This window comes from Pelobates fuscus, chromosome 13, assembly GCF_036172605.1.
Source record: "Pelobates fuscus isolate aPelFus1 chromosome 13, aPelFus1.pri, whole genome shotgun sequence".
NCBI classification, from domain to species: Eukaryota; Metazoa; Chordata; class Amphibia; order Anura; family Pelobatidae; genus Pelobates; species Pelobates fuscus.
The window spans coordinates 1,586,869-1,612,235 of record NC_086329.1 but is presented as its reverse complement, the minus strand read 5'-3'; the positions used below and the strand labels follow the sequence as shown (position 1 = coordinate 1,612,235).

The 25,367-nt window shown below is 42.2% G+C and overlaps 1 protein-coding gene across 2 annotated transcripts in view; it reads right to left on the bottom strand.

Moving 5' to 3' along the window:
- Nucleotides 1-3,921: 3,921 nt before the first annotated feature.
- Nucleotides 3,922-25,367, bottom strand: part of DDHD1 (DDHD domain containing 1) — a 111,639-nt gene continuing 90,193 nt past the window's right edge. The window contains exons 10-13 of one of the 2 annotated variants that reach the window (XM_063439401.1): nucleotides 19,589-19,738; nucleotides 16,316-16,559; nucleotides 14,239-14,430; nucleotides 3,922-5,403 (exon numbers count right to left, since the gene is read on the bottom strand). In XM_063439401.1, the coding sequence (XP_063295471.1) occupies nucleotides 5,216-5,403; nucleotides 14,239-14,430; nucleotides 16,316-16,559; nucleotides 19,589-19,738 (774 nt within the window). In that variant the 3' untranslated portion in view covers nucleotides 3,922-5,215. The remainder of the gene's footprint in view (nucleotides 5,404-14,238; nucleotides 14,431-16,315; nucleotides 16,560-19,588; nucleotides 19,739-25,367) is intronic. The other variant, XM_063439402.1, reaches the window with a different exon arrangement.

Here is a 25,367-nt window from a genome sequence, read left to right as displayed (position 1 = left end):
CATCTTAAGCGGTGCTGACGCTGCCTCCTCACTGTTTTATATCGTTTTATGGCATAGCTAGCTGTTCTGAGTCTGACCAGTTAGATTAACGTGTTCACAATATATACACCCGCGACTTCTATACTTACCTAACTAGCATGCTCCAAACTTGATCCTCTTGTCTTTAAAAAATATAAAATTGTGCAATGTTCCTTTATACCCCATTGTTATCTATGTTTTGAACTACGCAAGTGGAATGCCTTTGGGGTACCACGTGCCTGTATGTTATTCTCATATGCACTGCAAAAATAAAAAATGGAAAAAAAACAAAAAAAAACTGTTTCATATTTGCCCCTATTCTTAGACAACCCAATCCTACTCTCCAATATACACATGAATTAGATGCTTGAGATATTGCAATTGGAGCCGTACTCTCTCAAAGAGAGAATTCTTCTACTTTACATCCTATATCTTATCTCCCACAGAAAGAAATTATAGTGTTGGAGAAAAATTATTATTGTCCATAAAAATATCTCCTGAAGAATGGAGACATTTACTCGAGGGTTCTTCTGTTCCTTTTGTTATTTTCACAGACCTTAGGAACCTTGAATATCTTCGTTCTGCAAAAAAGGTTAAACCCTAAATTAGCCTGGTGGGCTCTATTTTTTGAGTGGTTTGATTTTCATATCACTTACCGTCCAGAAAGCTGATGCTTTCTCTGGAGTACATGAAGTTACTCCATTTCCCAATTCTGATACCATAACTGGTTTAATGACCTCTTTATCTCAGGAAATTGCCACTTCCTATTCTCCCAACGATCCTTCCCCTGATTTTCAATTAACCAAGAAAAATGGGTTATGGTACAAAGGTAATCTTTCTTACGTACCTCTCTCCTTAAGAAATAAAATAATGTCTCATATTCATGGCAAACCTCTTTCTGGTCATCCAGGTATCAATAAAACTATTAAATTGTGTAAACAATACTTCTGGTGGCCCAAATCCAATAAAAACATAGAAAATTATGTAAAAACTCATGAAGAGTGTCAAAGGAAGAGAAAAGCCTTCCACTCCTCCCTTTGGCCTATTACAACCTCTCCCAACTCCTATTAGTCCATGGTCTCCCATAAGTATGGATTTTATTGTTGACCTCCCTTTGTCAAATGGTAATACTTGTTATCTTACTATTGTAGACCACCTCACAAAGATGGTCCATTTCATTCCCCTTCCTTCTGTTCCCCGTGCATCTTCACTTGCTAAAATCTTCATAAAGGAAAATGTCCGTCTTTACGTAATTCATGATGAGATTATTACAGATAGGGGAGTTCATTTTACTTCTGTCTTATGGAGAGAATTTACAAAAAAATAAAAAATCTACAAATAGAACATAAATTATCCACTGCTTTTCATCCCCAAACAAATGGGCAAAGTGAGAGATTAAACTGTATTTTGGAACAATATCTCCGTATTTACACCACTCATCAACAGGATAATTGGATTATCCCGATTACATGTCGCCGAGTTCTCTTACAATAATAACATTCAAACGTCTACAAAATTCTCTCCTTTCTATTCCAATTATGGCTAGAACCCTACATTTTTACCTCTAAAATGTAATCTTGATAAAATTCCTGATTTAAAGGAACACTATAGTCACCTAAATGACTTTAGCTAAATAAAGCAGTTTTAGTGTATAGATCATTCCCCTGCAATTTCACTGCTCAATTCACTGTCATTTAGGAGTTAAATCACGTTGTTTCTGTTTATGCAGCCCTAGCCACACCTCCCCTGGCTATGATTGACAGAGCCTGCATGGGGAAAAAAACTGGTTTCACTTTCAAACAGATGTAATATACCTTAAATAATTGTATCTCAATCTCTAAATTGAACTTTAATCACATACAGGAGGCTCTTGCAGGGTATAGCAATCTATTAACATTGCAGGGGATAAGAAAATCTTAATTAAACAGAACTTGCAATAAAGAAAGTCTAAATAGGGCTCTCTTTACAGGAAGTGTTTATGGAAGGCTGTGCAAGTCACATGCAGAGAGGTGTGACTAGGGTTCATAAACAAAGGGATTTAACTCCTAAATGGCAGAGGATTGAGCAGTGAGGCTGCAGGGGCAGGTTCTATACACCAAAACTGCTTCATTAAGCTAAAGTTGTTCAGGTGACTATAGTGTCCCTTTAACCAATTACTTGTCTAACATCAAAGAAACTCATATCAAATTAAAATAAAATCTTTCACTCTCAAAAGAAAGGTATACAAACTTTGCTGACCTTAAAAGAAAAGAGAATTCTTCTTTTCAAATTGGTGATAAGGTCCTTTTTTCTACAAAATTTCTCAAACTTCAAACTCTATCTAAAAAACTCCCACATTTTTGGGTCCTTTTGTAATTCTTGACCAAATCAATTAAGTTTCATTCAAATTTCAGCTTTCTCAAAATCGAAGAATTAATAATGGATTCCATTCATCCCCTTTAACCCCTTAATGACCAAACTTCTGGAATAAAAGGGAATCATGACATGTCACACATGTCATGTGTCCTTAAGGGGTTAAAGCCTTTCTTTCTGATGACACTTCACCTACCATTCCTCCTCCCCAACCTATTGTGAATGATGAGAAGATATTGTAATCTAAAATCCATTATCGTAGACTTGAATATGTTGCTAAATGGAAAGGGTATGAGGACTCATTTTAACATACATGCCCCTGAGTTTTTGGATGCTTTTCACTCCAATTATCCCCTTAAACCTCGTAGCTCCCAGAGGCAGCTCCTTGGGGTGGGGTGTGCAAGGGTTCCTTTAAATGGTTCACATCACTTTCCAGTTTATAACTTTAAGAGTCTAATTGAAGTTCATGGATCCACCTATTTAACCCCTAAAGGACCAAACTTCTGGAATAAAAGGGAATCATGACATGTCACACATGTCGTGTGTCCTTAAGGGGTTAACACCTTCAACTTCAAGGTCTCAGTGCACAATTAATGTGTCTCTACCCGTGTGCACTGGACACCTATTTACTCTGCAACACGTACCTTTCTACCAACTCCCAGTGACTCTTCCAATTCACCTCAAAGTTCATTCCCAGTTAAAATGATTTGCTCACTACTGACCCGGATTGGACTGACACTTCTCTTGGACTCTCCTTACTTTGCTTACTAAGTGTTGCCGAACCGGATTGGATATTGCCCTTCTCTTTCATATTCCTATGGACTGATTTACTGTTGCCAAACAGGATTGGATGTGGCCCTTCTCTTGGATATTCCTATGGACTGATTTACTTTTGCCAAACAGGATTGGATGTGGCCCTTCTCTTGGATATTCCTATGGACTGATTTACTGTTGCCAAACAGGATTGGATGTGGCCCTTCTCTTGGATATTCCTATGGACTGATTTACTGTTGCCAAACAGGATTGGATGTGGCCCTTCTCTTGGATATTCCTATGGACTGATTTACTGTTGCCAAACAGGATTGGATGTGGCCCTTCTCTTGGATATTCCTATGGACTGATTTACTGTTGCCAAACAGGATTGGATGTGGCCCTTCTCTTGGATATTCCTATGGACTGATTTACTGTTGCCGAACCAGATTGGATTTTCCCTATAATATTTAACCTAACCGGACTATCACCTAAACATCGCTCTCAATCCTGGTGATTATCCTTTATTCTCCCAGACCGACCTCTCATACTGGCGAGTAGTCTGTATTTTTAACCCGTTTGATAAACATGTTTATAATTAATAACATGTGTAATATTTTAAACTATCAGTCTCAACATCCTCCAAAAACCTGCAGCTTTGTAATCTTTAAATTATCTTAACGCTTTTAATGTGAAACCACAAAGAATTCATTTTTCGTAATGAAAATAGTACGGAGAAAGTGCTAGTGTCATTTTAATACAAAGATAAGTATTTTTTGGGAAATAAACTCAGAAAAATGTAGAAAATTAAAGTGGTTTTTAGGCCAACAGAAATATGTACAAAGTAAGTCATCTTCTTCCAATGAAAATTGAATGGATCTATGAGAGGTAACATTAAGCTATAAATATTTCATATATTAATCAGACACAGAAATGGATCCAGGCATTCGTTAATGCTGCTTAGGATGCAGTGTTTTTACTTTCGTTTCCCCGTGGTGTTAGGTCTGTAAATAGTGAAATATACCCATGTGGAAGTAGGAGAGGAATGGTTGGGGAAAGATCTATAGACCGAGCTCAATGTATAGAGCAAACTGTATATGTGCAGAACTCGGGCTTCTTCGCCTGTGAGATGCATACATCCTGTTAACGTTTTGCCTATACATTTAGCAACAATCTGGCAGTGTGATTAATTGATCAATTCTATCAGTAACATCGGAAAACTGTTTGCTAGTTTATGAAAGGAGCGCACCTGCCTTAAAGTGTTTTTACTGTGCTTAATCTCCGAATGAAAGCATTTACACCCCGAGTCACCAGCTTCACCACCAAATAATCTACCACTGCATCGTTTCAGAATTCTCTTAATCTAATAAACTGCTGACGATGCCATTAGATATCGAATTTTTGTGCATTTACATGATTTCTCCAATCATGCACAAAAATCGCAAAAGAAACGCGACTTCCTACTCGTCATTAAAGACTCCGCCAAACGCCAAGACTGAAACAAGCAATCCATCGAAATGAAGAATTCCGTTACCTGCTGGAGTCCTACTATATGACCTCACTAACAGCGTTTCCTGGTGTGTCTATATTAAACCCCCAGTGTGCAATATTCCTTCTATATCCAATTACAGTGGCATTGTATTGTTCTATACTATATGATAGATATTCTATATTATATATGTAAAATGTCACGGTCTGATAGAAGGTTATTCTTTCACATTTGTATGTCTCCAGTTTTTTCTGAATGAGCATTGGAAAGTAACAGTCCATGTTACTGCAGAATTGGGTGACCGTAACCTAAGCAGACATTATGGGATTGGGAAACACGCACAGACATACATCCAGGCGCACTCACTTTGCCCACAAGTAGTTCCCTTGTAATGTCTATGGAACTGAAGGAAATTTTACTGAGAAATAAAATTAAACCTGTAAATAAAACTAAAATTTTATGTAACGTTAAAAAAAACAAAAACAAAAAAAAAGTGCCGCCCTTTATGGACAAAAACATCCAAACATGCACTTAAACCGAAACCCTGAAATGTCAGCGTGTCACAGACAGGAGCAGACACCAAGCCTTCACCCACAGGGTCACACATCAATGAGGGGCCTCCGTGTCTGGGCTTTCTTCATCTTCTTCCTGGCTTTCTCTGTACAAAAAAGTCAGAAGAAAGAGGGCTACGTCCATGGAGGACCAGTAGGCAGTGTGCGACGTCATTGCTGACCAGTATCTACTCTCCACGAGGCCTTCTCTCAATTCAAAGTCAATCCTGTCCTCCAGGTCCACTGCAAAGCAAAATATAGGGTTTCCATATTAACAAAATACAGGAACTGCTGACAGATTAAATAGGACCTAAAACTGCTAAGACTAACATAGTCCTATGATTGCCAGCAGGCCAGGTTATACGGTCAGTATCCCTCAGTTTGGTGACAAATACAGAACATATCTGAGTGGGAACTTCAGCAATTTGGAGATAAAAGCTGGCTATTTTCTACCCCCCTTACTAAGCACTCAAGTCATTGCAGTTAAAGCACTTAGCTCTACTAAATGCCTTCAGCCAAATGACTCTGGTTTCTGAAGAGGATCTTAATGAGCAGATACTGGTCTGAGTCCAGATGTCGAGCTCATTTCCTTCCATACAGGAACCCACTGAAAAGAACAATGGGATTTGCAGTGAACGAGCCGTGATGGTGGAGGTTTTAATGTGAGCTAGTGACATCTGCCTAAACGAAGATCTACACTTTACATCAAGAATGGATTACTGTGAGCAGTTATTCCCTCAATATTAATGGAAGGACAACCAGGAACCTAATATTGTTCAAAATACAATACTATAAAAATAAACATGGAACGTTGTATTTCAGAATGCAGTTAGCGTCTTCACGACTGGTGTGAAAACATATTGCTAGTGATTGTGAATAACAAGTTTATTCATAGGATGTGCATGCATGCTAATGGACATATAGCACTATGTGCACAGCATTCTGGGATACGGCTAATCTCACAGCATATAGTGCTATGTGCACAGCATTCTGGGATACGGCTAATCTCACAGCATATAGCGCTATGTGCACAGCATTCTGAGATACGGCTAATCTCACAGCATATAGCGCTATGTGCACAGCATTCTGGGATACGGCTAATCTCACAGCATATAGCGCTATGTGCACAGCATTCTGAGATACGGCTAATCTCACAGCATATAGCGCTATGTGCACAGCATTCTGGGATACGGCTAATCTCACAGCATATAGCGCTATGTGCACAGCATTCTGGGATACGGCTAATCTCACAGCATATAGCGCTATGTGCACAGCATTCTGGGATACGGCTAATCTCACAGCATATAGCGCTATGTGCACAGCATTCTGGGATACGACTAATCTCACAGCATATAGCGCTATGTGCACAGCATTCTGGGATACGACTAATCTCACAGCATATAGCGCTATGTGCACAGCATTCTGTGATACGGCTAATCTCACAGCATATAGCGCTATGTGCACAGCATTCTGGGATACAGCTAATCTCACAGCATATAGCGCTATGTGCACAGCATTCTGGGATACGGCTAATCTCACAGCATATAGCGCTATGTGCACAGCATTCTGGGATACGGCTAATCTCACAGCATATAGCACTATGTGCACAGCATTCTGGGATACGGCTAATCTCACAGCATAGAGCGCTATGTGCACAGCATTCTGGGATACGGCTAATCTCACAGCATATAGCGCTATGTGCACAGCATTCTGGGATACGGCTAATCTCACAGCATATAGCGCTATGTGCACAGCATTCTGGGATACGGCTAATCTCACAGCATATAGCGCTATGTACACAGCATTCTGGGATACGACTAATCTCACAGCATATAGCGCTATGTGCACAGCATTCTGGGATACGGCTAATCTAACAGCATATAGCACTATGTGCACAGCATTCTGGGATACGGCTAATCTCACAGCATATAGCGCTATGTACACAGCATTCTGGGATACGACTAATCTCACAGCATATAGCGCTATGTGCACAGCATTCTGGGATACGGCTAATCTCACAGCATATAGCGCTATGTGCACAGCATTCTGGGATACGACTAATCTCACAGCATATAGCGCTATGTGCACAGCATTCTGGGATACGGCTAATCTCACAGCATATAGCGCTATGTGCACAGCATTCTGGGATACGGTTAATCTCACAGCATATAGTGCTATGTGCACAGCATTCTGGGATACGGCTAATCTCACAGCATATAGCGCTATGTGCACAGCATTCTGGGATACGGCTAATGTCACAGCATATAGTGCTATGTGCACAGCATTCTGGGATACGGCTAATCTCACAGCATATAGCGCTATGTGCACAGCATTCTGGGATACGGCTAATCTCACAGCATATAGCGCTATGTGCACAGCATTCTGGGATACGACTAATCTCACAGCATATAGCGCTATGTGCACAGCATTCTGGGATACGGCTAATCTCACAGCATATAGCGCTATGTGCACAGCATTCTGGGATACGGCTAATGTCACAGCATATAGCGCTATGTGCACAGCATTCTGGGATACGAATAATCTCACAGCATAGAGCGCTATGTGCACAGCATTCTGTGATACGGCTAATCTCACAGCATATAGCGCTATGTGCACAGCATTCTGGGATACGGCTAATCTCACAGCATATAGCGCTATGTGCACAGCATTCTGGGATACGGCTAATCTCACAGCATATAGCGCTATGTGCACAGCATTCTGGGATACGACTAATCTCACAGCATATAGCGCTATGTGCACAGCATTCTGGGATACGACTAATCTCACAGCATATAGCGCTATGTGCACAGCATTCTGTGATACGGCTAATCTCACAGCATATAGCGCTATGTGCACAGCATTCTGGGATACAGCTAATCTCACAGCATATAGCGCTATGTGCACAGCATTCTGGGATACGGCTAATCTCACAGCATATAGCACTATGTGCACAGCATTCTGGGATACGGCTAATCTCACAGCATAGAGCGCTATGTGCACAGCATTCTGGGATACGGCTAATCTCACAGCATATAGCGCTATGTGCACAGCATTCTGGGATACGGCTAATCTCACAGCATATAGCGCTATGTGCACAGCATTCTGGGATACGGCTAATCTCACAGCATATAGCGCTATGTACACAGCATTCTGGGATACGACTAATCTCACAGCATATAGTGCTATGTGCACAGCATTCTGGGATACGGCTAATCTCACAGCATATAGCGCTATGTGCACAGCATTCTGGGATACGGCTAATGTCACATCATATAGTGCTATGTGCACAGCATTCTGGGATACGGCTAATCTCACAGCATATAGCGCTATGTACACAGCATTCTGGGATACGACTAATCTCACAGCATATAGCGCTATGTGCACAGCATTCTGTGATACGGCTAATCTCACAGCATATAGCGCTATGTGCACAGCATTCTGGGATACGGCTAATCTCACAGCATATAGCGCTATGTGCACAGCATTCTGGGATACGGCTAATCTCACAGCATATAGCGCTATGTGCACAGCATTCTGGGATACGGCTAATCTCACAGCATATAGCGCTATGTGCACAGCATTCTGGGATACGGCTAATCTCACAGCATATAGCGCTATGTGCACAGCATTCTGGGATACGGCTAATCTCACAGCATATAGCGCTATGTGCACAGCATTCTGGGATACGGCTAATCTCACAGCATATAGCGCTATGTACACAGCATTCTGGGATACGACTAATCTCACAGCATATAGTGCTATGTGCACAGCATTCTGGGATACGACTAATCTCACAGCATATAGCGCTATGTGCACAGCATTCTGTGATACGGCTAATCTCACAGCATATAGCACTATGTGCACAGCATTCTGGGATACGGCTAATGTCACAGCATATAGCGCTATGTGCACAGCATTCTGGGATACGGCTAATCTCACAGCATATAGCGCTATGTACACAGCATTCTGTGATACGGCTAATCTCACAGCATATAGCGCTATGTACACAGCATTCTGGGATACGACTAATCTCACAGCATATAGCGCTATGTGCACAGCATTCTGGGATACGGCTAATCTCACAGCATATAGCGCTATGTGCACAGCATTCTGGGATACGGCTAATCTCACAGCATATAGCGCTATGTGCACAGCATTCTGGGATACGGCTAATCTCACAGCATATAGCACTATGTGCACAGCATTCTGGGATACGGCTAATCTCACAGCATATAGCGCTATGTGCACAGCATTCTGTGATACGGCTAATCTCACAGCATATAGCGCTATGTACACAGCATTCTGGGATACGACTAATCTCACAGCATATAGCGCTATGTGCACAGCATTCTGGGATACGGCTAATCTAACAGCATATAGCGCTATGTGCACAGCATTCTGGGATACGGCTAATCTCACAGCATATAGCGCTATGTGCACAGCATTCTGGGATACGGCTAATCTCACAGCATATAGCACTATGTGCACAGCATTCTGGGATACGGCTAATCTCACAGCATATAGCGCTATGTACACAGCATTCTGGGATACGACTAATCTCACAGCATATAGCGCTATGTGCACAGCATTCTGGGATACGGCTAATCTCACAGCATATAGCGCTATGTGCACAGCATTCTGGGATACGGCTAATCTCACAGCATATAGCGCTATGTGCACAGCATTCTGGGATACGGCTAATCTCACAGCATATAGCACTATGTGCACAGCATTCTGGGAGACGGCTAATCTCACAGCATATAGCGCTATGTGCACAGCATTCTGTGATACGGCTAATGTCACAGCATATAGCGCTATGTGCACAGCATTCTGGGATACGGCTAATCTCACAGCATATAGCGCTATGTGCACAGCATTCTGGGATACGGCTAATCTCACAGCATATAGCGCTATGTACACAGCATTCTGGGATACGACTAATCTCACAGCATATAGCGCTATGTGCACAGCATTCTGGGATACGGCTAATCTCACAGCATAGAGCGCTATGTGCACAGCATTCTGGGATACGGCTAATCTCACAGAATAGAGCGCTATGTGCACAGCATTCTGGGATACGGCTAATCTCACAGCATATAGCGCTATGTGCACAGCATTCTGGGATACGGCTAATCTCACAGCATATAGCGCTATGTGCACAGCATTCTGGGATACGGCTAATCTCACAGCATATAGCGCTATGTGCACAGCATTCTGGGATACGACTAATCTCACAGCATATAGCGCTATGTGCACAGCATTCTGGGATACGACTAATCTCACAGCATATAGCGCTATGTGCACAGCATTCTGGGATACGGCTAATCTCACAGCATAGAGCGCTATGTGCACAGCATTCTGGGATACGGCTAATCTCACAGCATATAGCGCTATGTGCACAGCATTCTGGGATACGGCTAATGTCACAGCATATAGCGCTATGTGCACAGCATTCTGGGATACGGCTAATCTCACAGCATATAGCACTATGTGCACAGCATTCTGGAATACGGCTAATCTCAGCATATAGCGCTATGTGCACAGCATTCTGGGATACGGCTAATCTCACAGCATATAGCGCTATGTGCACAGCATTCTGGGATACGACTAATCTCACAGCATATAGCGCTATGTGCACAGCATTCTGGGATACGGCTAATCTCACAGCATATAGTGCTATGTGCACAGCATTCTGGGATACGGCTAATCTCACAGCATATAGCGCTATGTGCACAGCATTCTGGGATACGGCTAATCTCACAGCATATAGCGCTATGTGCACAGCATTCTGGGATACGGCTAATCTCACAGTATATAGCGCTATGTGCACTGCATTCTGGGATACGGCTAATCTCACAGCATATAGCGCTATGTGCACAGCATTCTGGGATACGGCTAATGTCACAGCATATAGTGCTATGTGCACAGCATTCTGGGATACGGCTAATGTCACAGCATATAGTGCTATGTGCACAGCATTCTGGGATACGGCTAATCTCACAGCATAGAGCGCTATGTGCACAGCATTCTGGGATACGGCTAATCTCACAGCATATAGCGCTATGTGCACAGCATTCTGGGATACGACTAATCTCACAGCATATAGCGCTATGTACACAGCATTCTGGGATACGACTAATCTCACAGCATATAGCGCTATGTGCACAGCATTCTGGGATACGACTAATCTCACAGCATATAGCGCTATGTGCACAGCATTCTGGGATACGGCTAATCTCACAGCATATAGTGCTATGTGCACAGCATTCTGGGATACGGCTAATCTCACAGCATATAGCGCTATGTGCACAGCATTCTGGGATACGGCTAATCTCACAGCATATAGCGCTATGTGCACAGCATTCTGGGATACGGCTAATCTCACAGTATATAGCGCTATGTGCACTGCATTCTGGGATACGGCTAATCTCACAGCATATAGTGCTATGTACACAGCATTCTGGGATACGGCTAATGTCACAGCATATAGTGCTATGTGCACAGCATTCTGGGATACGAATAATGTCACAGCATATAGTGCTATGTGCACAGCATTCTGGGATACGGCTAATCTCACAGCATATAGCGCTATGTGCACAGCATTCTGGGATACGGCTAATCTCACAGCATATAGCGCTATGTGCACAGCATTCTGGGATACGGCTAATCTCACAGCATATAGTGCTATGTACACAGCATTCTGGGATATGGCTAATGTCACAGCATATAGCGCTATGTGCACAGCATTCTGGGATACGGCTAATGTCACAGCATATAGCGCTATGTGCACAGCATTCTGGGATACGGCTAATCTCACAGCATATAGCGCTATGTGCACAGCATTCTGGGATACGGCTAATCTCACAGCATATAGCGCTATGTGCACTGCATTCTGGGATACGAATAATCTCACAGCATAGAGCGCTATGTGCACAGCATTCTGGGATACGGCTAATCTCACAGCATATAGTGCTATGTGCACAGCATTCTGGGATACGGCTAATGTCACAGCATATAGCGCTATGTGCACAGCATTCTGGGATACGGCTAATCTCACAGCATATAGCGCTATGTGCACAGCATTCTGGGATACGGCTAATCTCACAGCATATAGCGCTATGTGCACAGCATTCTGGGATACGGCTAATGTCACAGCATATAGTGCTATGTGCACAGCATTCTGGGATACGGCTAATCTCACAGCATATAGCACTATGTGCACAGCATTCTGGGATACGGCTAATGTAACAGCATATAGTGCTATGTGCACAGCATTCTGGGATACGGCTAATGTCACAGCATATAGCGCTATGTGCACAGCATTCTGTGATACGGCTAATCTCACAGCATATAGCGCTATGTGCACAGCATTCTGGGATACGACTAATCTCACAGCATATAGCGCTATGTGCACAGCATTCTGGGATACGGCTAATGTCACAGCATATAGTGCTATGTGCACAGCATTCTGGGATACGGCTAATGTCACAGCATATAGCGCTATGTGCACAGCATTCTGTGATACGGCTAATCTCACAGCATATAGCGCTATGTGCACAGCATTCTGGGATACGACTAATCTCACAGCATATAGCACTATGTGCACAGCATTCTGGGATACGGCTAATGTCACAGCATATAGTGCTATGTGCACAGCATTCTGGGATACGGCTAATCTCACAGCATATAGCGCTATGTACACAGCATTCTGTGATACGGCTAATCTCACAGCATATAGCGCTATGTACACAGCATTCTGGGATACGAATAATGTCACAGCATATAGTGCTATGTGCACAGCATTCTGGGATACGGCTAATCTCACAGCATATAGCGCTATGTGCACAGCATTCTGGGATACGGCTAATCTCACAGCATATAGCGCTATGTGCACAGCATTCTGGGATACGGCTAATCTCACAGCATATAGTGCTATGTACACAGCATTCTGGGATATGGCTAATGTCACAGCATATAGCGCTATGTGCACAGCATTCTGGGATACGGCTAATGTCACAGCATATAGCGCTATGTGCACAGCATTCTGGGATACGGCTAATCTCACAGCATATAGCGCTATGTGCACAGCATTCTGGGATACGGCTAATCTCACAGCATATAGCGCTATGTGCACTGCATTCTGGGATACGAATAATCTCACAGCATAGAGCGCTATGTGCACAGCATTCTGGGATACGGCTAATGTCACAGCATATAGCGCTATGTGCACAGCATTCTGGGATACGGCTAATCTCACAGCATATAGCGCTATGTGCACAGCATTCTGGGATACGGCTAATCTCACAGCATATAGCGCTATGTGCACAGCATTCTGGGATACGGCTAATGTCACAGCATATAGTGCTATGTGCACAGCATTCTGGGATACGGCTAATCTCACAGCATATAGCACTATGTGCACAGCATTCTGGGATACGGCTAATGTAACAGCATATAGTGCTATGTGCACAGCATTCTGGGATACGGCTAATGTCACAGCATATAGCGCTATGTGCACAGCATTCTGTGATACGGCTAATCTCACAGCATATAGCGCTATGTGCACAGCATTCTGGGATACGACTAATCTCACAGCATATAGCGCTATGTGCACAGCATTCTGGGATACGGCTAATGTCACAGCATATAGTGCTATGTGCACAGCATTCTGGGATACGGCTAATGTCACAGCATATAGCGCTATGTGCACAGCATTCTGTGATACGGCTAATCTCACAGCATATAGCGCTATGTGCACAGCATTCTGGGATACGACTAATCTCACAGCATATAGCACTATGTGCACAGCATTCTGGGATACGGCTAATGTCACAGCATATAGTGCTATGTGCACAGCATTCTGGGATACGGCTAATGTCACAGCATATAGCGCTATGTGCACAGCATTCTGTGATACGGCTAATCTCACAGCATATAGCGCTATGTGCACAGCATTCTGGGATAGTAGACGGCCCTGTGCTCAGTGTAATTAAAGAATACCCAGGATACATACGGTGACTCGGTATAAAGGAAACATAATACATATTCAATAAGAACCAATCGACCACAAACACTAACATGTGGAATCCAGGCAGCCGGAGATGCTGTGCGGAATAGTTTGGGATCCCGGGGTACCCTGAATGGGGGCGGATTTCTTATCTTCGCCTTCTGCCGACTCTTTGATTTCGTAGCCTTGTGCGGCCGTTGCACTAGAACGTGCAAATCGTGAGAACAACATTCCCCCAATGCCTTTTCCAATGCTTGCAGCACCTGTACCAAGAGACAGGAGATAAACACAAAACGAAATACTGTTACCTTGAGTGCCCCTTGTGGTTAGAACATTTCATTACAACGCGCCTGAGGATCTGATCTTACATTTGCCATCAAGTCATAAACGGACAAGTTCTCACAGGGGAATAAGCATGTGTTTAACCTGCCATAGAATTGCTAACATTGCAATGGGTTAAATCTGCAGCACCATGGCACGCGATTTTCAATGTTAAAACATTCAGTGTAACAAAATTCTAAAGACCGGGCTCCTATTGAAGTTGTTATAGTGCCTGCAGTACTACCCGCAGTCATACCCCCCAAACCATTTATTTCACTAATTACAGGGTTTGGAAGCTCCAATTCAAGTCACGCCACCAAGCCTTCAGAGTACAAGCGCTGGGAATATTATCTACACATGCGCATCGCTGTCACATTCCATAATTGAATACGACGATTCTCCTATGGAGGAATCGTAGACGCAGCGCAGAGATTACCGCTCATGCACTGAATCGGCCAGTCATCCTTTATTTTACACAGAGGGGGGCACATTGATCATTTTATAGAGGTAGTGTTTTCGGTCTTCCTTGATATACCGATAGCTTTGGAGCTCTCATACTGTATATATTTAGTGTTTAAATGTATCACAGAGCTCCACAGTAATAACACTCACAGTAATGTGCAGTGTGTATTAATGTATCACAGAGCTCCACAGCAATAAAACTCACAGTAATGTGCAGTGTGTATGGGTATATCACAGAGCTCCACATCAATGAACTCCCAATAATGTGCAGTGTGTATTAATGTATCACAGAGCTCCACGGCAATAAAACTCACAGTAATGTGCAGTGTGTATGAGTATATCACAGAGCTCCACATCTATGAACTCCCAATAATGTGCAGTGTGTATTAATGTATCAGAGCTCCATGGCAATAAAACTCACAGTAATGTGCAGTGTGTATGAGTATATCACAGAGCTCCACATCTATGAACTCCCAATAATGTGCAGTGTGTATTAATGTATCACAGAGCTCCACGGCAATAAAACTCACAGTAATGTGCAGTGTGTATTAATGTATCACAGAGCTCCATGGCAATAAAACTCACAGTAATGTGCAGTGTGTATGAGTATATCACAGAGCTCCACATCTATGAACTCCCAATAATGTGCAGTGTGTATTAATGTATCACAGAGCTCCATGGCAATAAAACTCACAGTAATGTGCAGTGTGTATGAGGGTATCACAGAGCTCCAAAGCAATAAAACTCACAGTAATGTGCAGTGTGTATGAGGGTATCACAGAGCTCCAAAGCAATAAAACTCACAGTAATGTGCAGTGTGTAAGAGTTTAACACAGAGCTCCACAGTAGTGAAGATTAAGCTTAGAAATGTAGGTGATGAAATGAGACAGCCCCTAACCAGTATGATGGTTCCGTGGCCATTTCGATCCTGCGTGGTATGCATCACAAAATGTGGATGACAGGATCTGGTGAGATTACACTATGCTAATCTATAAACTGATTGGTGTACAGAATAACCCAGCTCTTATTCTTTGCAGACCACAGGAGATTGTACAGCCCATTAGCCGCCCTTGCAGTCTACACGTTTAGACGGACGATGATCAAACTCTATGATCTCCGTCTAATCCATTGCTTTGCATAGAGAAACATTACGGACTTCGAGCACTCCACCACAGAGAGCATCTGATGCATTTGGTGTTATGATGTAGTGCATGATGACAGATGTTCGATCCAATAAAAATGTTTTTTAATTAAAATAAAAAAAATCAATCAAGTGGCATAACTGTTCTAAAAGTTCATGTTTCCCTATTAAAAAGTGACAGCCAGCTAGCTCCCTATAATCCCCCCAGCAAAGCGAAACGTTACCCAATATGCTGGCTTTGCCTATGTTGGTGATAGACTCTCCATAGTGTCGTCGAGGCAGAACTGGTGAGGTGCTTGGGCTCGGGATGCTTTCGGTATCAGAAATTGAGGTAGTTTCTTTGGAAGGGTTGATGAGGCAAAGTTTCATATGCTTGTATGACGTGGGGTTGGTGGTGTTCGATGAATGAATCTGTACGGGTGAGATATTGCTGTAGTGCTTCAGGATTAAGGGCTCAAGTCTATAGGCCTGTGAATAAAAACACAGAACAGCGTCTCAAATATAATAATAAAAACATTAATGTGTGATAAATATGTAGTAACATGTACACATCGTGCCAGGAAACATGGCAGTCGATAAATCCATAATTACCAATGTTTTCTACTAAAAACACTAAAAGCTCTCCCTCAGGTGTCAATCACTGTCTCACTCACTATAAATGTCTGTCCAATGAGGATCTCCAAAATGTTTCTGGTTGGAGATCCTCACACGTTCCCCAATACGTGAAGCATTGGATTGGACGGATCACAGTGTTTGCCTCACACGCTCCCCAATACGTGAAGCATTGGATTGGACGGAATACAGTGTTTGCCTCACACGTTCCCCAATACGTGAAGCACTGGATTGGACGGATTACAGTGTTTTCCTCACACGTTCCCCAATATGTGAAACACTGGATTGGGCGAATCAGGGTGATGGCTGCCATGTGCAGAAGGCACCAAGAAGCATTAGGTTGGCAGAAGTGATGCCCTCACTTCACTCAAAGGCAACGAAAGTCAACTGGATTGGCTCCCACATCTCTGCAGAAGTGCGCCACCCAGCAGGGACTCAGGTAAGCGGGCGAAAAATGGTTTGCCCAATCACCGTGTATCTGGGTTAGGGTATGTAACGGATCACCTGGCACTCCGACTGGGTACCTCCGTTGAAGGATGCTCCTAGCGCTTCCTGAGGACTCCAAGTACTGCAGCAGACACCACAACCACCGAACCGAAGAAGCATACGAATGCTCTCAAGCATTTGAATGCTGTAAACAGCTGAACAGGAAAAGCATACAATCAGCTTACACTCCTGGCAATCAGCATACAATCCAATTCCCCCAATAACGAGACGACACTTCGTTTTGAGGTCAAAGCAGAACTAACTGTACTGGCACATACAGCCTCTTTTATTCCCAATCCACAAACTTAGTACTGCCCACAGGGTTTTACAGAGCAACCAATCACACACGTACATTACAGAAAACACTCCCAGCAATTACACACAAAATCCTCCCCTCTGCCTGTGATCTTATTATGGTACACAATGGGTTAACATAATTGTCACAAGCAGGAAAAATACAGTTTTTATATATGTAACTTTAAAAATATACATCCAATCTTCATAAATCAGCGTACTTGAAATATAAACATACTCAAAAATCATGCAAATCCTTCCATTAGTTCAAAAGTTAGCTGGAAGTCCTTTGTGACCGACCGCAGCCACATTTTCCTGCCCAAAACAGTTCCATAGATTAGGGCTGTGCGGTCGGTCAATTTCACACTGAAAAAATGACTAAGTCCCATTTGAATGCATGAACGGGGCCGTTCGTGCATTTAGCTTAGTATAGCAGTATAGAGTTCAAACTGCCGAACGGGACTTAGTCTCTGCAGCTGAAAACGGAGTGTAGGAGAAGGTAAGGGTCAGCGGTGTTCGTTGAAATGTGTAGCCAATTTCAGTTCCATGGATTTAGCTACACATACCGCTGACCTCGTTCGAATGAACAAAGATGGCCGCGGCCACGTGTTCGTTTGCCGAATGGTGGCCACTTCGACTACTTCGGCTGCATCTGAAGTGCCAATTTAAAGCTGCAGAACTGCTCCAATACAATGTAAAGGGGCAGCAAGTCTTTTTAAATCCAATCTGCTAAAATATTCTTTAACAGGCAATATCTTCCAAGGGCCATAGTCTTAAAGGGGCATTGTTCCCAAAAGTCACAGTATGTCCCCAGATGGTTCTTAAAGGGCCAGCAGCATCATAATAAAATACAATATGCCCAAATACTGTATTTAAAGGGTCAAATCTCCCAGGGGCCATAGTCAGCAGGCAGGAGGCGGGCAAACAGGCTTCTCCAATGCCCAGTGGTGAGGTTGGTTTCGCCACAGGGTACTTCTCACATCACAGCCAATAGAACGGCTTTAAGTTTAGTTGTGCATATTATAGGAAATATAGATCTATTTGAGGTCAAAACATGTGAACTCGAACATGCGTACTGGGGGTTCCTATTTATTTGTTTTTAGTAACCCAGTTCTCTCAGAGCGTGAAAATGGGGACATGATTTCACCTTTCAATGCTTCTGATTGTGATATACAGATTACAGGGTAAAGGACTGCCCTGTCATCAGGAGCCTGTTCCTGAAAGAGCTTTGTGATCACAAGGAGACGGTAAGAGTATATGGGTGTATGAAATAAGATATAGAGAAACAGCATCGTAAACCATTCATCATTAATCTAAACATCATTTTACATGTCACCCCAAAAACATAACCTGACAGTTGTATATATGTATCATCAGTATGGACCATTATCTGCTGAGTTAGCGCAGGTCCCACGCAGATTGCTGCCTACATGGGGGGGAGATGCATTGCCAAATATATTCAACTTGTAAACGTCATGCAAAACCCACCTTCCTGCCCATATCTTCCCATGCTGTGCTCTGCCTATAGGAGCATCGTGATCTAGGTATAACCTAGGGGAGACTGTAGAATATTGCATATTTTATGTTTCTATTGATTAGGTATGGATGTCTGGATTGACATAAGTAACAGATGGTATCAATAAGTCACAAGGCTTTCTTTGTCTGATAACTCTGGAATGTGAATTAGGGGTCTTGTCCTTATATGGTTAGCGTTATAGTCTGACGTCATTATGGACACATCTATATAGTAACTTAACAAAGGGACACAAGGTCTCTCTCTCGGCTTTTCTTCCTGTACAGCTATGGAACGACGTAACTCTCCCTTCAGGAGTCCAGCAATTACCATCTGCTGTTGAACATCCATGATCATGTAACATCCTTTGTTGTTTTATTATGTATCTGTAACTCTAAGAATAAACCTGAAGAAACCTTCAGTCAGATTGCGTATAAGTACTTTACATTAATAGACGTATATTAATGTGGCGAGCATTTGAGCCAAGACTATATATACAAAAGACGTATATATCAATCAACTGGAAAAAGACACAGATGAAGAAGAAGCAGAAATGACTACATTCACATTCACTTTTAATGTTAACACTTACCACTGGGTCCGCCGGGTGGAAAATATTAAACAAACGATTACAAATAGCCTTGGGCAAAATATGATCTTGACTGCCACGGTTTCCGGGCCGGATACCACGTAATGCCAAGAAGACCGCTAAGGGCGATCCCATACAGAAGAAATTTTCAACCTAAAGAAATAGAAAGTATCAGTGATCAGTACAGGCTGTTCTATCACACATAAAAGGCATGTGATATTTTATTACCCAGACTAACAGAGTGGGACGTGCTCAGCCATGTTACTGCTGGTTTTACCCAATGTCGTTCTAACGTTATTCAGTGTTCTTTATTAAGCCATTTTTAGTGCTGCGTCCATTGTAATGGGACATTCTAAGCACCATAACCACGAACGTCGGCTGTAGTGGTTATAGTGTCAGCATGTCCCTAGCACCATAATCTGGTTTTATGTCCAAATGTCTGTTTGATACAAAGGGTCCCCAAGCTGCCTGAGGCCCAGCCCATCACACACTATGTTTATGGATGGAAATGTGTAACAGAACTTCTGAATAAACAATATGTCAAGTGAGAAGATATTCCGAATGTGTGTGTTTATATTGTATATGGTGTTTACATTGTATACAGTGTATATCTGTGTTTATATTGTATACAGTGTATACCTGTGTTTATAATATATATATATATATATATATATACACACACACACATATTGTATACCTGGTTTTTAATATATAGAGTGTTTATTATGTATATCGTGTATACCTGTGTTTATATTTTACACTGCTCAAAAAAATAAAGGGAACACTTAAACAACACAATGTAACTCCAAGTCAATCACACTTCTGTGAAATCAAACTGTCCACGTAGGAAGCAACACTGAGTGACAATCAATTCCACATGCTGTTGTGCAAATGGGATAGACAACAGGTGGAAATTATAGGCAATTAGCAAGACACCCCCAATAAAGGAGTGGTTCTGCAGGTGGTGACCACAGACCACTTCTCAGTTCCTATGCTTCCTGGCTGATGTTTTGGTCACTTTTGAATGCTGGCGGTGCTTTCCCTCTAGTGGTAGCATGAGACGGAGTCTACAGCCCAAACAAGTGGCTCAGGTAGTGCAGCTCATCCAGCATGGCACATCAATGCGAGCTGTGGCAAGAAGGTTTGCTGTTTCTGTCAGCGTAGTGTCCAGAGCATGGAGGCGCTACCAGGAGACAGGCTAGTAGTACATCAGGAGATGTGGAGGAGGCCGTAGGAGGGCAACAACCTAGCAGCAGGACCGCTACCTCCACCTTTGTGCAAGGAGGAACAGGAGGAGCACTGCCAGAGCCCTGGAAAATGACCTCAAGCAGGTCACAATGTGCTTGTGTCTGCTCAAATGGTCAGAAACAGACTCCATGAGGGCGGTATGAGGGCCCGACATCCACAGGTGGGGGTTGTGCTTACAGCCCAACACCATGCAGGACGTTTGGCATTTGCCAGAGAACACCAAGATTGGCAAATTCGCCACTGGCGCCCTGTGCTCTTTACAGATGAAAGCAGGTTCACACTAAGCACATGTGATAGACGTGACAGTCTGGAGACGCCGTGGAGAACGTTCTGCTGCCTGCAACATCCTCCAGCATGACCGGTTTGGCAGAGGGTCAGTAATGGTGTGGGGTGGCATTTCTTTGGGGGGCCGCACAGCCCTCCATGTGCTCGCCAGAGGTAGCCCGACTGCCATTAGGTACCGAAATTAGATCCTCAGACCCCCTTGTGAGACCATATGCTGGTGCGGTTGGCCCTGGGTTCCTCCTAATGCAAGACAATGCTAGACCTCATGTGGCTGGAGTGTGTCAGCAGTTCCTGCAAGACAAAAGCATTGATGCTATGGACTGGCCCGCCCGTTCCCCAGACCTGAATCCAACTGAGCACATCTGGGACATCATGTCTCGCTCCATCCACCAACATCACATTGCACCACAGACTGTCCAGGAGTTGGCAGATGTTTTAGTCCAGGTCTGGGAGGAGATCCCTCAGGAGACCATCCGCCACCTCATCAGGAGCATGCACAGGCGTTGTAGGGAGGTCATACAGGCACGTGGAGGCCACACACACTACCGAGCCTCATTTTGACTTGTTTTAAATACATTACATCAAAGTTGGATCAGCCTGTAGTGTGTTTTTCCACTTTAATTTTGAGTGTGACTCCAAATCCAGACCTCCATGGGTTGAAAAATTTGATTTACATTTTTTTAATGTTTACTATGTAAAGAACAAAGTATTTCAGAAGAATATTTAATTCATATCTAGGATGTGTTTTTTTGTGTGTTCCCTTTATTTTTTTGAGCAGTGTATATAGTGTATACCTGAGTTTATATTGTATATAGTGTATACCTGAGTTTATATTGTATATAGTGTTTATATTGTATATAGTGTTTATATTGTATATAGTGTTTACCTGTGTTTATATTGTATATAGTGTATACCTGTGTTTATATTGTATATAGTGTATACCTGAGTTTATATTGTATATAGTGTATACCTGAGTTTATATTGTATATAGTGTATACCTGTGTTTATAATATATATATTGTTTATATTGTATATAGTGTATACCTGAGTTTATATTGTATATAGTGTTTACCTGTGTTTATAATATATATATTGTTTATATTGTATATAGTGTATACCTGAGTTTATATTGTATATAGTGTTTATATTGTATATAGTGTTTATATTGTATATAGTGTATACCTGAGTTTATATTGTATATAGTGTATACCTGAGTTTATATTGTATATAGTGTTTACCTGTGTTTATATTGTATATAGTGTATACCTGTGTTTATAATATATATATTGTTTATATTGTATATAGTGTTTACCTGTGTTTATATTGTATATAGTGTATACCTGTGTTTATAATATATATATTGTTTATATTGTATATAGTGTATACCTGAGTTTATATTGTATATAGTGTTTACCTGTGTTTATAATATATATATTGTTTATATTGTATATAGTGTATACCTGAGTTTATATTGTATATAGTGTTTACCTGTGTTTATATTGTATATAGTGTATACCTGAGTTTATATTGTATATAGTGTTTACCTGTGTTTATAATATATATATAGTAAAAAAACAAAGAAAAAAGTTACCTGCGCTCTTTCCACATTCTTATGTATTTTTAAACAAATTGAGTTTTTTAGTTACCTCCAATGGCCATGACAGGGTATACCCACCTGCCACGTCAAGGCAGACCTCTTAGGTGGGTCCTAACTCTAACCATTCGCCTTGCTTCCTTGAGCTTCTGGCAAAAATATCTCTAATGAGACAGAAAGGGGTATTTTTTGTATACATCCCTACACGCTAATTAACAATAGGGAACACATGGGATGGGCAGCAGCATTGCAACCTGGCTGTGTGATACAAAAGTGAATACAAATACAAAGAAACTAGTACTGCGCTCAAACTCCCATCACTCCTGGGCGGCAGTAATGAATGACCATAGTACACACCAGCCTAAAACCTATTTTACATGAGGGGTACTGTTATACTCAGGAGACTTTGCTGAACAAAAATGTTTGTGTTTTAAAACAGTAAAAAGTATTACAGCAATAATATCGTCCGTGTAAGTGCTGTTTGTGCGTGAAAAATGCAAAATAAGTCACTTTCACTGGCGATATCATCGTTGTAATACATTTTACGGTTTTGAAACAAATATGTGTTCAGCGATGTCTCCCGAGTAAAACAGTACCCCCCCATGTACAGGTTTTATGGTGTCTTGGAAAGTTACAGGGTTAAATATAGTGCTAGCAAATTAAATTCCCTATACTTTCGGCATGGGTTGTCAGGCAGGTCCCGCAAACTGTAATTAATGAAGGGACCTAATTATGTAAAATTATTACATAAATATATATGTAAAATTATTATATATGTTGGAAGGCCATTTGGCCTGAATTTGTGGGAGGAGTTATGATCCTATATTCTATATAAACCCTACCCCCCTACTTACCTTTGTCGTGCAAGCTGTCTCCATAGTTACCTGCACTTCCAGTCGTTGTTCCCGCCAGTCCTGCCTCGAACAAACACTCTGTCTTCAGCAGCTCCTGCCGCCGACCTCTGGGCTCGTCCACCAGCTGCCCCGCGTTATTCCTTACTCGTTACCCGGCTTTCTTGCTTCCGGTCACGGGACCGGCACGCACACGTAAGCATCAACGTGGGAAATAACGTTCGGCTATTTCCCACATTCGGGCCTAAAAACGCGGGGATAGGCTCCCTATATTACTTACCCGTACGTATAATTCTGCTGTTGTGTACTTCTGCGTTCGTGTGGCTATTAGCCGACCGCAGAGTACACACTCGTTCATTTTTCTTTCGTTAGTATTAAATACCGACCGCTTATACTCACCTACGTTCGACTGTTTCTTACATACGTTCATTAGCCGAAGCACGTACGAACGGCTATTTTACTAACTTTTAGTTTTTCCTAATCTATCACATGCGGTCCGGTTATATCCCTCTTGCACTTTCATTAACCGTATGCATGAGGTTTTATGCTGTTATTTGTATAATTTTAAGTATCTTCCTCAAATTTGTTACTTTTATAAAACATATGTACACAGTTCTCCCTACGTTTTTCTTAAATCAGAGTGTCACTATTCATCACCCATAGTCACATTTAATTATGCATAAATTCCCAGGGGCATTCTCTTAAAGACACAGTTGGCCTCCTTACATTTTTTTTATGTCAATAGGTCAAGCCCATCAAACCACTTAAATGTATCCAGCTCCACGCTTAATTTGTTCATTAGCTCTTATTTCTAAAATATCTATTTATATTAAAAACACTATACTCTTGTTCCTTATTTTTAAATTATGAACATGTTTTAGGTTCTACTACTCTTCAAGAAAACTCCAGGAGGTGGTTCCAGTATCCCGTCTCACGGTATCAGGTAGAAAAAGGTTAACATTTTTACGTTTCTCCTGAGGCCTCATTCAGCCTCCACTGCCTTATTTACTATCCTCTCCCACGTCCCACAATGGGTTCTAACTTCAAACACACCAGGTCTAAAGATGCCTCACCCTCCAGGTTACTATTATATTATGTGTTAAATTGGTTTATCATCTCTACATATCATTACTTAGACCTGCACCATGTTGCAGATTCACTACGCCATCAACAAACCAACAGGCTACCTGGTCCCCGACATTTCAGTATCAGATATCATTAATCTTATGCACTACGATTACGCTCCTTCTAAGGCCTCATTTTGCCTTTGTACCTTTCACAAGTAATGCACATTTGTGGGAATCCAGGGGCGTGTCTCAAAATATTTGGACCAACGTTCAGGTCCCTCAGCTTACACTGGTTCTTACGCTACAGTTTTGCTGTTACACTCCTTTTCATACGTTCTACATTTTTACACTTGGCATACCAGTGGCACGCCTCTGGCCTGCTAGCATCCTTTTACCCCAAGGTTCCTGGACTGGACCTGTTCTTTGCAGTGTGTGTGTGTATATATATATATATATTTTTATATTCATACATATATATTGAAGTCGCCCTGAGCATTGTCTAAATATACAGGACAAACACTTGAGGTCAGTATCTACATACGTTAATTACTTCCTTTCTAGAGACAAGCCCTGTAAGGTTAGAGAACTGGCATTCATGGTTAGGCGCTGGCCCTAGCTTTCCCAAATAATACTGCGGTCCGCGAGGTCTTCACCCCCACCTCATACATTGAGGTTCAGCCCCATGACCAAATCATAGCTAGCCACCTCGCTCGCTCTTCTTTGGGCTACAGTTAGGG